The sequence below is a fragment of the Merops nubicus genome, unplaced genomic scaffold, assembly GCF_000691845.1.
Source record: "Merops nubicus isolate BGI_N331 unplaced genomic scaffold, ASM69184v1 scaffold50097, whole genome shotgun sequence".
Classification (NCBI taxonomy): domain Eukaryota; kingdom Metazoa; phylum Chordata; class Aves; order Coraciiformes; family Meropidae; genus Merops; species Merops nubicus.
In genome coordinates this window covers 1-12,871 of record NW_008621937.1, presented here as the reverse complement: position 1 = coordinate 12,871, position 12,871 = coordinate 1, and the positions used below count along the sequence as shown (strand labels likewise).

At 42.7% G+C, this 12,871-nt stretch overlaps 1 protein-coding gene across 1 annotated transcript; it reads left to right on the top strand.

Moving 5' to 3' along the window:
• Positions 1–626: 626 nt before the first annotated feature.
• On the top strand, positions 627–11,608 carry LOC103777070 (melanoma inhibitory activity protein 3-like; the record flags this gene model as incomplete). The annotated part of the gene is made up of 4 exons (XM_008944608.1): positions 627–760; positions 6,475–6,561; positions 7,560–10,491; positions 11,327–11,608. Coding segments are annotated over 4 exons (3,435 nt in total), but the record flags the coding sequence as incomplete, so codon positions are not given.
• Between the last annotated feature and the right edge of the window lie 1,263 nt (positions 11,609–12,871).

Sequence of the window (12,871 nt, the reverse complement as noted above, 5' to 3'; positions counted from 1 at the left end):
CGGCACGGCCGGGAGGCCCCGCGGCCCCGGGAAGGGATGCGACCGTCGCTTGCCCCGCGGGGACATTGCTCGGAGTCCTCTCCCTCTTGCTCTGACACGGAAATTGGGAAGAATCGGGAAAATGGAAACGCGGCGCCTACCAGCGTCGTTCTCCTCTCGACCAAGTTTTCAGATTCCCACAGCTCCTTGGGATTTGTTTTTTTTTTCTTTTCCTTGCAACCCCTCTTTTCATAAAACCAATCTCCGGGTGTTGTTTATGCGCTGAAAAAAGCTCCTTCGTTAGGACATAGATGTCATCTATCAGCCTATCTAATTTACTGTTAATAATTAGCTTTGTAGCATAATTCTGAAATGTAATTCTCAAGTGCTTTGTCAAACGCCTATCCTAATCAGTTAGCTTGCTTTTTAAAAAAAAAAAAAATCAAAAAACCCAAAACCAACACCTTATTTTGCTTATACTGCAAGTAAAATTCTTATCTCTTGGCCCAATCTGAAAAATACAGGAAAGGGGTGCATGCAGGGAGGTCTTATTTTTTGCCAGTTAGCAAAGACATCTTTTGTGAAACGGTTTGTTTATTTATTTATTTATTTTAACTATTATCCTTCTTTTTGTTTTCTTTGGACAGTGTTAATGTGTCGAGGGAAGGCAATGCAGGATTTTAAAGGTCCAGATTGTCGCTTCGTGAATTTTAAGAAAGGAGAAGCAGTGTATGTATATTACAAACTAATAGGAAAATCAATCGAGCTTTGGGCTGGAAGTGTAAGTACTTTTTTTCCTTCCTTTTGCCTCGTATGAGAACACTTAGGGTTTTGAACATAGCTAAACAACATAATGGATGCCATTTTGTCTTGAGACCAGTGTGAAAAGGGATGTGGTTTTATCAAACCTAAGGCATTAAGTGCTGTGAAAAATGGGCAACGCTAATGCGTGCTAAAAACTGTTAGAAAACCGCCTTTATGTTGAGACCCTCCTGTTGCAGTGCTGTAAGTGGTGGCCCATGAGCCTGCCTGGAAGCTGAGCTTACCTTCCCTCCTGTCTAGGGAGGCTTAAGCCCACACTTGCCTTTACCTCTGATGTGGTCTCATCCTGTTCTACATGTAATCCTCCTAAACATCATTCTATATATATGTTTTAATCACGTTTCTCTTAATATTCACCTGCTATTTCCCACTTTTTATCTCAGCTATATGCAGAACTGGAGGAGAAAAATATTAAAACTGAGAAGAATGAAGGCAAATTAGATTTTTAAAAAGTCTGGTCTGTCTCTCAGCTTTAGTGATACATTGTAGCAGCTTGCAGAGTAGTGGTCTTGTCCAAGTCCTTGTCTTCTTCGGGCAATTCCAGGGTTAATGGGAAAGGAGGGTCATCTTGTAATTATTTCATAGAACACTCCTCTCAGGTTTCATGATAAACACCTTACTTACCCCACAGAAGCAGAACTGAGATACCCTGGAGGAAAAGCAATTTGTGTGTATTTCCCTTGAAAATGCTGGCAGTCTGGAGGCTGCTGTTCTTTCTCCACATGCTGTTTTTTGTCCAAATGATTTGTTTCAACTTCTTTTCTTCCGCTGGTGCATGATTGCCTGTGACAGTGTTCTAGGCTGTTTGAAGCAGCACCTGGGTGTTGACTGTGGGACTAGTGGTTTAGTGAAAAGCAGGATGTATCACTTTCTCTAACCAGTTCACGCTGGGTGTGGACAGCCAAGCTCTCAGCAGGAGCTGAATCCCATTAGAATGATACAGAAGGCAGCAGAAAATTGCAGCACGTGGTTAAAGAAGAGTTTATAATTGTATCGTGCTGGTAATTCCCTTCTGACATCTACTATACCATAAATAATTTGGTTAATTAGCCAGTACAGGTTTCCAGGGCTGCCAGTTCTTGAGACATGGAGTAGCAGCGTGGGGCCGATTTTGCATCTTCCAACAAGGTGTAAGGCAGACTGCAAGATCAGACAGCAGGTTTAAGGTAATTGCTGAGTTACTATTCAGTTTAAGTATCTGCTGTTAGGAAGCTCACGTACAGTTGGGCGTGTCTCTGAGTCAAAAGGATGTTTGCTTGGAGCTTAACAAGTAAAAGCTGAAGTTGGCAGGTCTAAAAGAATTGCAAAGCTCCATTTTATTTGTTGTAATTTTTAAAATCGTATTACACTATTTTCTGTCGTCCTTTTAGGGCTGTGATGACATACTAATACCTTTCAGTTGGTGGCTATAACCCTTATTTTTTTTTTTTACCCTGGTTTGATTGCTTGCTTCTGCATTAATTGTAATGTTGCAACAACTGGCGCGCAAAGGTGGCAGCGGGGTCAGAGGTGCCAACGCTTGCCTGTGGAGTAGGGCACTGGCATGTCCCTCCCTGTCCTGACCCACAGATAGCACTGGGGTCTCTCCCGTGCCAGACTTGGCTGGGCAGCTTGATTTATGAATACCAGCCATGCCTGCTGGAGGCAGCCCTGGAGGCAGGGGGAGGCTGTCGCTTGCTAATTAAAACCAGGCTTCCTGGTGAGGTCTGCGAGCAAATGAATTCCAGGGGCAAGGCGAGTTACCTTCTGCTGCAGCCCTTTTGGGATCTAATCCTGTGACTTTGTGTCCTCGTGTGTATCGTTTGATCCCGGGCTTCTACCCTGCTGACTTCTTCCATTCTCTAAAGTTTTTTGGGAAAATGGTTATTAGGGCATAACAGAAACTTTGAAATCCAGGGATAACTGGAGCAGAGATAGGGGAATGTGTGTGAGAAGCTTCCTCAGGCTCATTTCAGACAAGTTGTAAACACAGGCTCTTATCCTGAAATCAATTTTGGGGAGCTATGAGATATACAATCGTATTTCTGACCCAAAGGGAGATGGTCTGATAAGAAGGGAGCCTTTCACCAAGGCTGGAAAATTCTATAGCAGTTGTGCCTGGGCTTTATTTGCCTTTGCTTTTCCAATTCACTCCACCCATTCCAAGCCATTACTGTTTGGTTGTTTTTTTTTTTTTTTTCCCCTGTGCCAGTGGTTCCTTTATTTTATGCTCCCAGTCTCATATTTTATTGCTTGCAGAACTCCCATAGAGCTCAGTGAGTATTTTGCATGTGAAAGCATTCTGGAACCCAGCTATAATATACATTCTATACATTATAAGACATGCAGTTTTTAGCAGACCTGTCCAAACTTCATGAATACAGCAAAGCCAAATGCTTGGACAATCTGCTATGACCATGATTTAATAGTGATTTTGTTACAAATTTCACGGGTACATCAGTTCCAGGAAAACTCTTGATTTATATTTTTTTTTTTTCCCCCAAGACAAAAGGTGGAGCACACCTGGTACTCTTTGTTGTCCACTGTGCTGTGTCTTCTGGTCAGCACCCACCTCACGTGGTTTACACCATCAAGTTGTGTTCTGTAGATTCTCCTCCTGTGTATTTCTCCTGTGCTCTGCCCTTATCTTTAGCAGGGTCCAGAACTCCAAAACTACTTCAGAGAATTCCAAGTAAAAACTGCTACTTTTTAACAGAACATTTCAGCAAAGACTCTTTAAATTATTGCTGCAGAAGATTATTTTATCTTCTGGCAGAGAGCTGAGATTTATTCCTTTGATTTAATGTTGAAAAAAACTATTTCTGGCCTCATGTTACAAGAATTGGACTTGTTTGCAGATTGTGGCTTTTGGGGGATTGTTGTTTTCTTGGGTGTTTTTTTTTGATCTTATACATAGGGTAATAAAAAGTAAGACAGGAGGGGTAAATTTCAGGTGAATCAGGAAGACAGTGTATCTGGAGGACTTGGAGAATTAGGGAATTTTTTCCTGTTTCTCTATTTTCTTAACAATGCAGATTGAAACAACTCTTCTTTGATCAGCATTCTGCAGGTTTAGGTACCTGTGATGCCTGTGCTTTTAAGGATGTGGGCTTTAAGACTAAAGACATTTGAGTATCCTCTTTCCTGGCTATCAGTTTTCTGTCGCTGAGGTAGGTGGTTCGAGGGTCTGGCATGGTGGTTGGTCTATCTGCCACATCTGGCTGTCACACGTGGGCACTGGTGGAGACAGATGCTGAATACACAGCTATGCGTTTCATCTGCTCACAGCATTTTAGCTGGGAAGGGAGTGAAAATGAAGGATGCACTTTTTTTCTCATTTATTTGGCGTCCTTGGTGCCTTTCCTCTCTCGTGGTCTGTAGAGAATGAAGAATGTTTTCTGTTATCTGCACAATGAGGCATTTTTTGCCTGACAAGAGAGGACTTGGAGAGAGAGGAGCAGATGAAATTTTGGACATGCAGATCCCTTATGGCTTGTAAACTACATAAGTGGCAAACTGGGTTGCTGCAGAGAAGACTTGTGTGGTCAGCAGCTGGGATTAGACTAAATGAGTTTCAAATTGTGATGCCTAATTATAATGGTAGCCATGGAGATTAGTCTATAAGGAGGCTACTTTGAGGCTTTGGCTTTTGGTTTTCAGAAAGATGATTTAAAACTGGAATAGAAGTTTGTAGAGAGAAACAGGCCAATTCAGAGTAAATCATAGTGTGTTGCACAAAGGGAAGCTTTTGTTTTGACTTGTCTAGCCTAATTTCCCATTCCCAGTAATTCCCAATAATAAACCTGCGTACATGATCTCTTTTCTATAACAGACTACCTCCATGTGCTTACAAAAGATGAGGCAATAATTTTATATATAAATATACGTGTGTGTGTGTAACAAACTTCAGAGTATCAACTATGGGAGGTAAGATTTGAGTCAGAAATAGGTTATAGGGCTTCCTTTTTCAGCTATCAGTGCTTACTTCACTTGCACAACAAAATGTACATATTTACTGGATACAGTTTTCCTCTTTTTATGCCACTTAAATCCAGAAAAATTCAGCCCAGATTAGCCTATTTCAGTGATATCAGTGTAACAATACATATATCTGTATATCCCTGTGTTTGACATAACTCATTTCCTTTTTAATTTGTTCTTTGATTGCTCTTTCCAAACAAACTCTTCAAGAAAAATTGGCAACAATCATCTTCCTTTTATAACAAAACATTGAGGAAGTGACCAACACGTGTTTTTTTGTTTTTTTGTTTTTTTTTTTACCCTAAATGTTTGGGTCATCTAGGAACTCTACCTTTCTAGGTGTGTCCACCGGGCTCTAATTGCCTGGATTATCTAATCTCTGTAGTGATAGCTGCTATTAATATTGGCTGCTTGACAGCTGTTGTCAGAACTCTGAGTGAGAGCATTACTGTGGAGATCTTATCCAGTGAGTGATAAGAGATTCTTGTCTTCTGCTGTTTGCCTTGGCTTCACACATTGACTTGCTTGAAAATAGCCATCTGCCACTGGTTTCTGCTTGTATTAGTCACTGAAGAGCAATGGTGCATTGGCAGGAGGGGTATATTTTCCACACAGGTTCTAAAATAGAACCTCAGGTATAATTTTGCGTTTTCCTAACATCTACTTTAAGAAAATTTTTTGTTTTAAGTACAAAAAAATATTTCAGGCTGTAATATTGTGCATGGATGTAGCTCTTATTAGTCAAAGATCTTCTTATGCTTAATACTTGAAGATGTGCAGCAGGAGTAGGGAAGGGATCGTGCCCCTGGGCTTGGCACTGGGGAGGCCACAGCTTGAGCACTGGCTTCAGTTCTGGGTGCCATGGTGTAAGAAAGACATTGAGGTGCTGGAGCGGGCCCAGAGAAGGGCAGTGAAGCTGCTGAAGGGTCTGGGGAACATGGCTTATGAGGAGTGGCTGAGGGAACTGGGATTGCTTAGCCTGGAGAAGACAAACCTGAGGGGAGACCATATTGCTCTCTACAACTACCTGAAAGGAGGCTGGAGTGAGGTGGGGGTTGGTCTCTTCTCCCAAGTAACTAGTGGTAGGACAAGAGGAAATGGGGTTCAGTTGCACCAGGGGAGGTTTTGACTGGACATTGGAAAGAATTTCTTTCCTGCAAGAGTGGTGAGGCGTTGGAGCAGGCTGCCCAGGGAGGTGGTGGAGTCACCATCCCTGGAGGGGTTCAAAAAAGTGTGGACATGGTAATTCAGGACATGGCTTAGTGGTCATAGTAGTGTTGGGTTGATGGTTGTACTTGATGACCTCAAGGGTCTTTTCCAACCTTAATGATTCTATGGCTCTACAAGGTGCTTGAGGCGTGTGTGGTGCCAGTGAACACGCAGAACAGCAGTTAAAGCAGGTGTAGCAGGATGCCTGGGCTTCACTCCCGACTCTCCTCATCACTTACTACAAGCCAGGCTTTAAAATGTGAACAGTGAAACCTCCCAACTTAAGAGTTTTGTGAAATGCAAGTGTAAAACTTCAATGAAAACTCTTGCATGAGCAAGGTATTACTAATCTTTTTAATCACAGTACTAAACATAATTTAGAAATACTCGACCATGACTTTGATGTGTTTATTACTAGTGTCTGTAATTAGGATTTTAACATAGTCACATGATTTTGAAGGCTTCTTTACAGCTTTTTGTTTCCTTGTGTTTGTTTTCTGGCAGGTTGGAAGCGATTTTGGATATTTTCCAAAGGATTTACTTGAAATAAATCATAATTATTCCAATGAAGAGCTAGAATTACCAACAGATGTAAGTCTCCTTAGTTATTTTTCACTTTGGCTTCTTACTGTTTCTTAATTCAACATTCAGTAAAATCCCCGAGGAGAAGAATGGGATTATCAGCAATCCTTAGTTACCTTTGGTTAGTAAGCAGCTATGTATGTGCAGAGATTCACATACCTGCTGGCAGGTGGAATGTTTGTGCAGCTATGAGTGTGTTAAGCACCAGCTCAAAATGTGGGCATTGATCTTTATTTTCTTGAATATTCTGGCTTTCTTCTAACAAAATCAGTTTGGATTGAGCTCTAGAACTGCTGCTGGTTGCCTTAAACATAGGCAGTTTGGTATGTAGTCAGCATTGTTTCTCTTCCCAAACTTTTGAAGTTTAAAGTGGTATCAGAAACAAAACCTGATACGCTTTGATTCTAGAGTTGGCCCTTCATCCCTTACACACACATGTGGCTTTCATGAACTAACAGCTATTAAATCCAGAGTTGTGTGAGCAATGCCTGTTTGTGGGTGCAGCTTCAGACCCTTACAAAATCACGTTCAGCAGTTCATGCTGTTGTTCAATTTATTTTTCAGAAATTGTGACAGGCAGCACCTGCTTGAAGGACTTGGTCATTTCAGGAGAGACAGCTAAAAGAGATTGTGATAGACCAGCGTAGTGGTGTTTGTTTTCTTCTCCTCAGTGGCATTCAGCAATAGATTTGTTCTTAATTCAGGTTATATGGCATGGGTGAAGTATAATACTGTCAACTCCAATGCTGAGTTCCAGTTTGTTCCTCACTAGGAGGTCTTTGACAGAGCTAAGCCTTAAGCTTTTTGTTTAGGTTTCTAAGAGTCTTTGGGAAAAACTTGCACTGATTTCAAGGAGAGTTTTAGTTAAGGACTCAAAGGGTTAATTCTGCACCATTAATATAATTTCCTTTGCTGCTGCATCTCTCTATAACCGACCAAATGGATTTGGTCTCATCACTGTGATAAAGAAAATACCATTTGTGACTACATCTTGTTTTTCATTTCAGGAAACAGACTTTGTTTGCTTTGATGGTGGAAGGGATGATTTTGATAACTATAATGTGGAGGAGCTCTTGAAGTCATTGCAAGAGACGACAGCAGATGAAGTCGAAACTGAGTCAAGTGATTTGGGGGCAAAACCAGCTGAAGTAATTGAAATGGATGAGGAGACTGAACAGGATGATTCAGTGAAGTCCCTTGATGCTTTGGAGACAGACAATCTTGAGCTAAGCACAGAAGACGACAAGGAAGCCCCCACCATGACAGAGGAGGAAGACAGTTCTCTTATAAAAGGAACTGAAAATACTGGGGGAGACTCCAGTGTCAATAGTCACAAAGAAAACTCTCAGGGAGATCACACTGCACATGAGCACTTGAAAGGAATGCTACATGGGAAGCTAAAAGGGCTAGAAAGTGAAAATGCCAAAAATACCAGTATTCCTCAGGGTGAAACCAGCCAACTTGACAAAGACAATGAAGAAGTCAATGCCTATACACTTTTAAACAGAGAGCTCTCTGTGAACTTGAAAACAAAATTTGGCTCAACTGCTGATGCTGTTGTATCAGATGATGAAGTGACTCACCTTGTTACATCACTGGAAGATGATTTGGATGAAGATTTGAGCATTAGTGCAGAGGAGGAGCCAGACTTTGCAGATGAGGCTGAAGAAATTCCTTTGCTGTCTTTTATGGCAGAGGAAGAAACTGCACCTCCAGCAGATCTAGAGGATGATGAAAATGATGACATCAACTCACAGAATCATGAAGCTGATGAAGATGCAAAGGGTGCTACAGAGCTAGATAACCAAAGAGACAGTGAGGAAGAACCTGATTCAGATGCATTAATGATCAAGGATGCCTTCAGTAAGAGTGAGAAGCTGGGTGCTAGTTTAACTGTGGATAGGTCCAAATCTAAACAAACAAAAGAGAAAAATGATGAAGTGATGCTAATTAGTAAAAGAGAAGCACTAGCAACAACTCAGCCAGAGGATCTCTCCAAAGAACTTGTTAGGAAGGAACCTGTAGGTTCAGGTGATCTGGGTTTGAAAGAAAAAACAAACAAAACTGAACATTTTGAAGAGCAGCTCACCATTGATGGAACTGAACCACATACTGAAGAGCTGAAGAGTACAGCTGTGCCTCAGCCTCACAATTTGCCTAGTGCAGGAGATGATCTGGAGTCCAAGTCATTTGCTAAAAGCAAGCAAGATGCTTTAAAACCATCTGTTGGTGATACCAACAGAAGTCCAGAAAGAGTGCTGCTTGCTCAAATAGAGAAAGATGAGGAAAAAATTCAGGATGACACCGTGGAAGACGTCTTGGAAAGTGATTTAAAGTACAGAAAGTTATGGGAGAAAATGAAGAAGGGAAGAGTTGAGAACAAGCCTTCTGTTGATGTTCCAGCCAAACCAGTGGAAGATGTAAAAAATACGTCTCAAAGTGACTTAGAAGATACTGACCTCTTGAAAGAGAGACCAGAGCCCAGAACACCCGCTGTGGAGAAAGACTTTCTAAGACATGAAGATGACTTGAAACAGTCAGGAGAGACTGATCATGAAAATCAAAAAACCACCTCTCTTAAAGGACCTGAAATGAAAATGAGAAACATGAAAGAAACCCCTGCAGGGGAGAGAGACCCAAGCCATCGAAGAGCTGTTGAGCAATCTAGGCCATGGGAAAATGAGATTGAGTATTCAGAGGCAGATGTGAAAGAAGAGCTTTCAAGAAATCTTGGCAAGATGACAGTATTTGAAGAAGGTGTCGAGAAAACTTCCCCTGAAGAAAAACCAAAAAGAACTTCACAGAATACTAATACAGATAATCTTACTCGGGAAGGAACTGCTCGTACTGAGGATGCAGATTCAGACAGAAATATTGGCACAAATTTAGCAGAAGAAAGAACACTAAGGCCAGAACTGCAATCTGAAGAGCCAGATGCTGAAGATGACCCAGGCCTCCAACGAGGAGAGGAAGCGCTACTGGAAGATGAGAATGCTGCAAGTGCAAAGCTGTCACAAGCAAGGGCTGCAAGTGTACAGGGTGATGCAATAAATGTTAAAAGTACAAACCCTGAATTAGAACTACGAAGTGAAGCTGTTCTGGGAAGCACAAATCCTGCCTCTGAAACAGGAGAGGAAACAAACTTGTCTTCTAAGGAGGCTAAAAAACCTGTCAGCGTGCAAGATGCAAGCGAGACTGGGAGCAAAGAAGTTGATGTGCCAGCAAGTGAAGATGCTAAACTGGATGAGATGGGACATGTTGTGGAAGATGATGATGAGCCTCCTGAAGCTGAGGAACCATCAGCTATTGAAGAACATAACTTCCCTTCTCCTGACACAGAAGACAACAATGATTTTAACCAAAGGAAAGATGGTCTCCCAGAGGGTATTTCACAGAAAGATTCACAGGCGCAAAGTTTAGAGCATACAAGAAATGAACATCATCAATCTACACGCTTTCCCAGCCCTGCTGACAGCTCAGCAGCCACAAATGGCACTGTAACAGACTTCAGTGAGTCTGTAAAGCAGCTCACAATAATGAGAGATTTTCTTGATGAAAAGCGTGTAATACGTCTACAGAAGTACCTTGGGCTTCAGCATGTGGTCAAGATAGAAGCCATGTTTCACGACATGAAGGTGGAGATGGAGCTTGCTCAGAATGCAAGCCATAATAGTGAAGATACAGAAAAAGCTTTGGACCAGATACTTGAGTTTTCAGAATCAACCATTATGGATTTTGTAGGAAAAGTTCTGGATTCCAGAGTGGTAGAAAATAAAGAGGAGGTGGTGAAAGAAATGGATTTGTATGATGAGGAGAGTGCACTGATGGATGATATTCAAGAATTAATATATTCTTTAAGGAGTAAATACTCATCTGCTAGTGAGAGTGTCCCACTTGCATCTGTTCCAGAACAGGAAGATGATCAGCTGCACGTTCAAGGTAGGATATTAAACCAGCTAATAAATAGGTGAAATGGAAGTAAAACCCTCTGCCAGACAACACTGTTTAACCCAGAGAAGCTTTAAGGGTGTGAGGGAGCAGAACTGAAAAAGGCCTTGTGGAATCTGCTGGGAATTCCCTTATTTTTAATGCATATTTTTGCATCATGATGGGCGGACCAGGGACAGATCCTGAGAGAAAATGCTGAGCTCAGCATGTCTGCTCTTAAGGGCCAGGTTCTGTGTAAGGCAAGTGGGATCCATGCATGGATCTAGCTAGAGGGAGCCACTCAGGTCATGTCTGCACCTCCTCCTCTCAAGAAGCAGGGATGTGCATATACTAACACGCTGAATTTTTATGAGGATCTAGAGCAGCCTTTTTTTTCTGAACTAGCTAGCACGTAATTATGAGAGACCCAGTGGTTAACGCAAAATCTGGGTGCTGTATCTGTGCACCTAAAATCTTAGGTGTCCCTGCTGTCATATTTTTGCCTGTTTACATGGAAGAGGCTCTTAGCAAGGCTCCTCTTATAGTAGTTCATGTTGAGCATGTGATTTTTGATAAAGTCACCAACAATGAAAACACTTCATCTTGCAATATTTCACTGATACCTTGCATGAGGTTGCTACCTTACATAAATCCCATAAAACATTTTATTAGATTATACTGAAAGTTGATTGAGAATGTACTGAAAGCAATACACAAGCTGAAGTGTTAAAGTGTTGAAGTGAAAAGACTCAAGAAAATTGTCAAAGGCAGTGTTTCACTGCAGGTAGCTGGAGGTAAGAAATGCACATTTGTTCAGTGCTTATTCATGTCTCCCTGTCTGTCACAGGTGGTGCAAAAGAGGCTGAATCTGACATTTCCATCAGAAACCCAAACTCCATTGGTGAGAACAATCAGGAGTTTCAGCAGCTTGAAGATGAGAGGCCGGAACAGCCTACTGAGGAGGAGGAGGAGATGGCTGTTCATGTTCCACCTGAGCATGAAGAGGCCAACTTCTGGGATAGAAGAGAAGCTGAAGAAGGGTATGACAGTGAAAGAGGATCACTGCTGGAAGATGTGTCCTCTGAGTCAATTGATTCAGGACAGAGTGCCAGGGAAGATTCTGCTGCAGGTAACCTTTTGGAACTGGGTTATTTTGTTCTTTTGCTTTTAAAGAGCAGCACGGTTGAATATTTCTTAGGCAAATACCAAAGTGCTTCAGTAATACTTTGATTTTATGTTGCTGTAACCCTACTGGCTTTCACTAATCTGTGCCAGCCCCTCTAGTGGCAGTGTTGTCTCATTACCACTCACCTCAGCAGGGCTGTTTCTCTTCTTCCCTATTGCCCTGTGTTCTCCTCTAGGTGTCGTAGGCAGAGCTCTGTGCTTAGGCTGGTGGGCTGTGTCTCAGGATGGTAGTGGAACATGAGCAGAGATCACTGGGATTGTACTATCAGCCCAGGTTTCTCCCTCCTTGTGGTGAACTGACAGCCTTGACCATTAGGTTGCTTATGGAATTGTGCTCTCTCTTCTTGCTCTTTTTAACCTGGGTTTTATGACTTTCCAGGAAAGATGGAGTGTAGCTTCCCTCAAGCAGTTCAGTAATTTCTGGCTGAGGTGTTTGTTGGAGTAGGGGAAATGCTTGATTCTGTTCTGCTGAGACCTTCTCCCTCTTGGAGCAAGTGAGCTGAGCTGTGCTGACTGGTCATTATGCCGAGAACAGTCTTATTACCATCACCTTTACCCAGCTCTGTTTTGGCATGAAACTAACTTGACTCCATTTTGGGTGCTAAGCTCAGCTTTGCGGTTCTGCATGCACCTCTGATTATGCTTAATAAATCCATCTTTGCTGAGCATTTAGAAAAAATTCAGGCACATCTTACTTAGCTTTTGTATGCTGCTGAGGTACAGTATCATTCCTGTAGCCAAGTGCTTTAGAGCAGCTTCTGAGGGAAACTGTAGGTTGAACGCAAAGATACCTAATGGGTTTTAAATGGCTGGTAGATTACTCATGTGGTTAAGCAGTCCTCAAGTCCTTCAGTCTTGCGTTCCGTCCTTCGCGGTGGATAACGGCTGTTTGCCAGGCGTTCCCATGCGCGCCGCTAAAGCGCTGAGAAGAAGCGGGGCTGATTCGTGCGGAAGGGCCGGGCGCACTTGTCCCGGGGTGTAACGCAGGCCGGGCAGGTGGCTATTTGCATCTGCGAGCCTTGAGCTGGTGACACCACCAGCAGGGAGGAGGCTTCAGCTCACCGTAGGCGGCTTAAGCTTGCGCTGCACCAGCAGCCCCGTGAACTCGTTAGAAGACGCAGGCTCCTCGACAGGAGTCGGAGCGCGTGCGCTGGGGAAGCTGGCTGGCTGCGGGAGGAGCCGAACACGCCCCGTCCGCGGCAGGCCC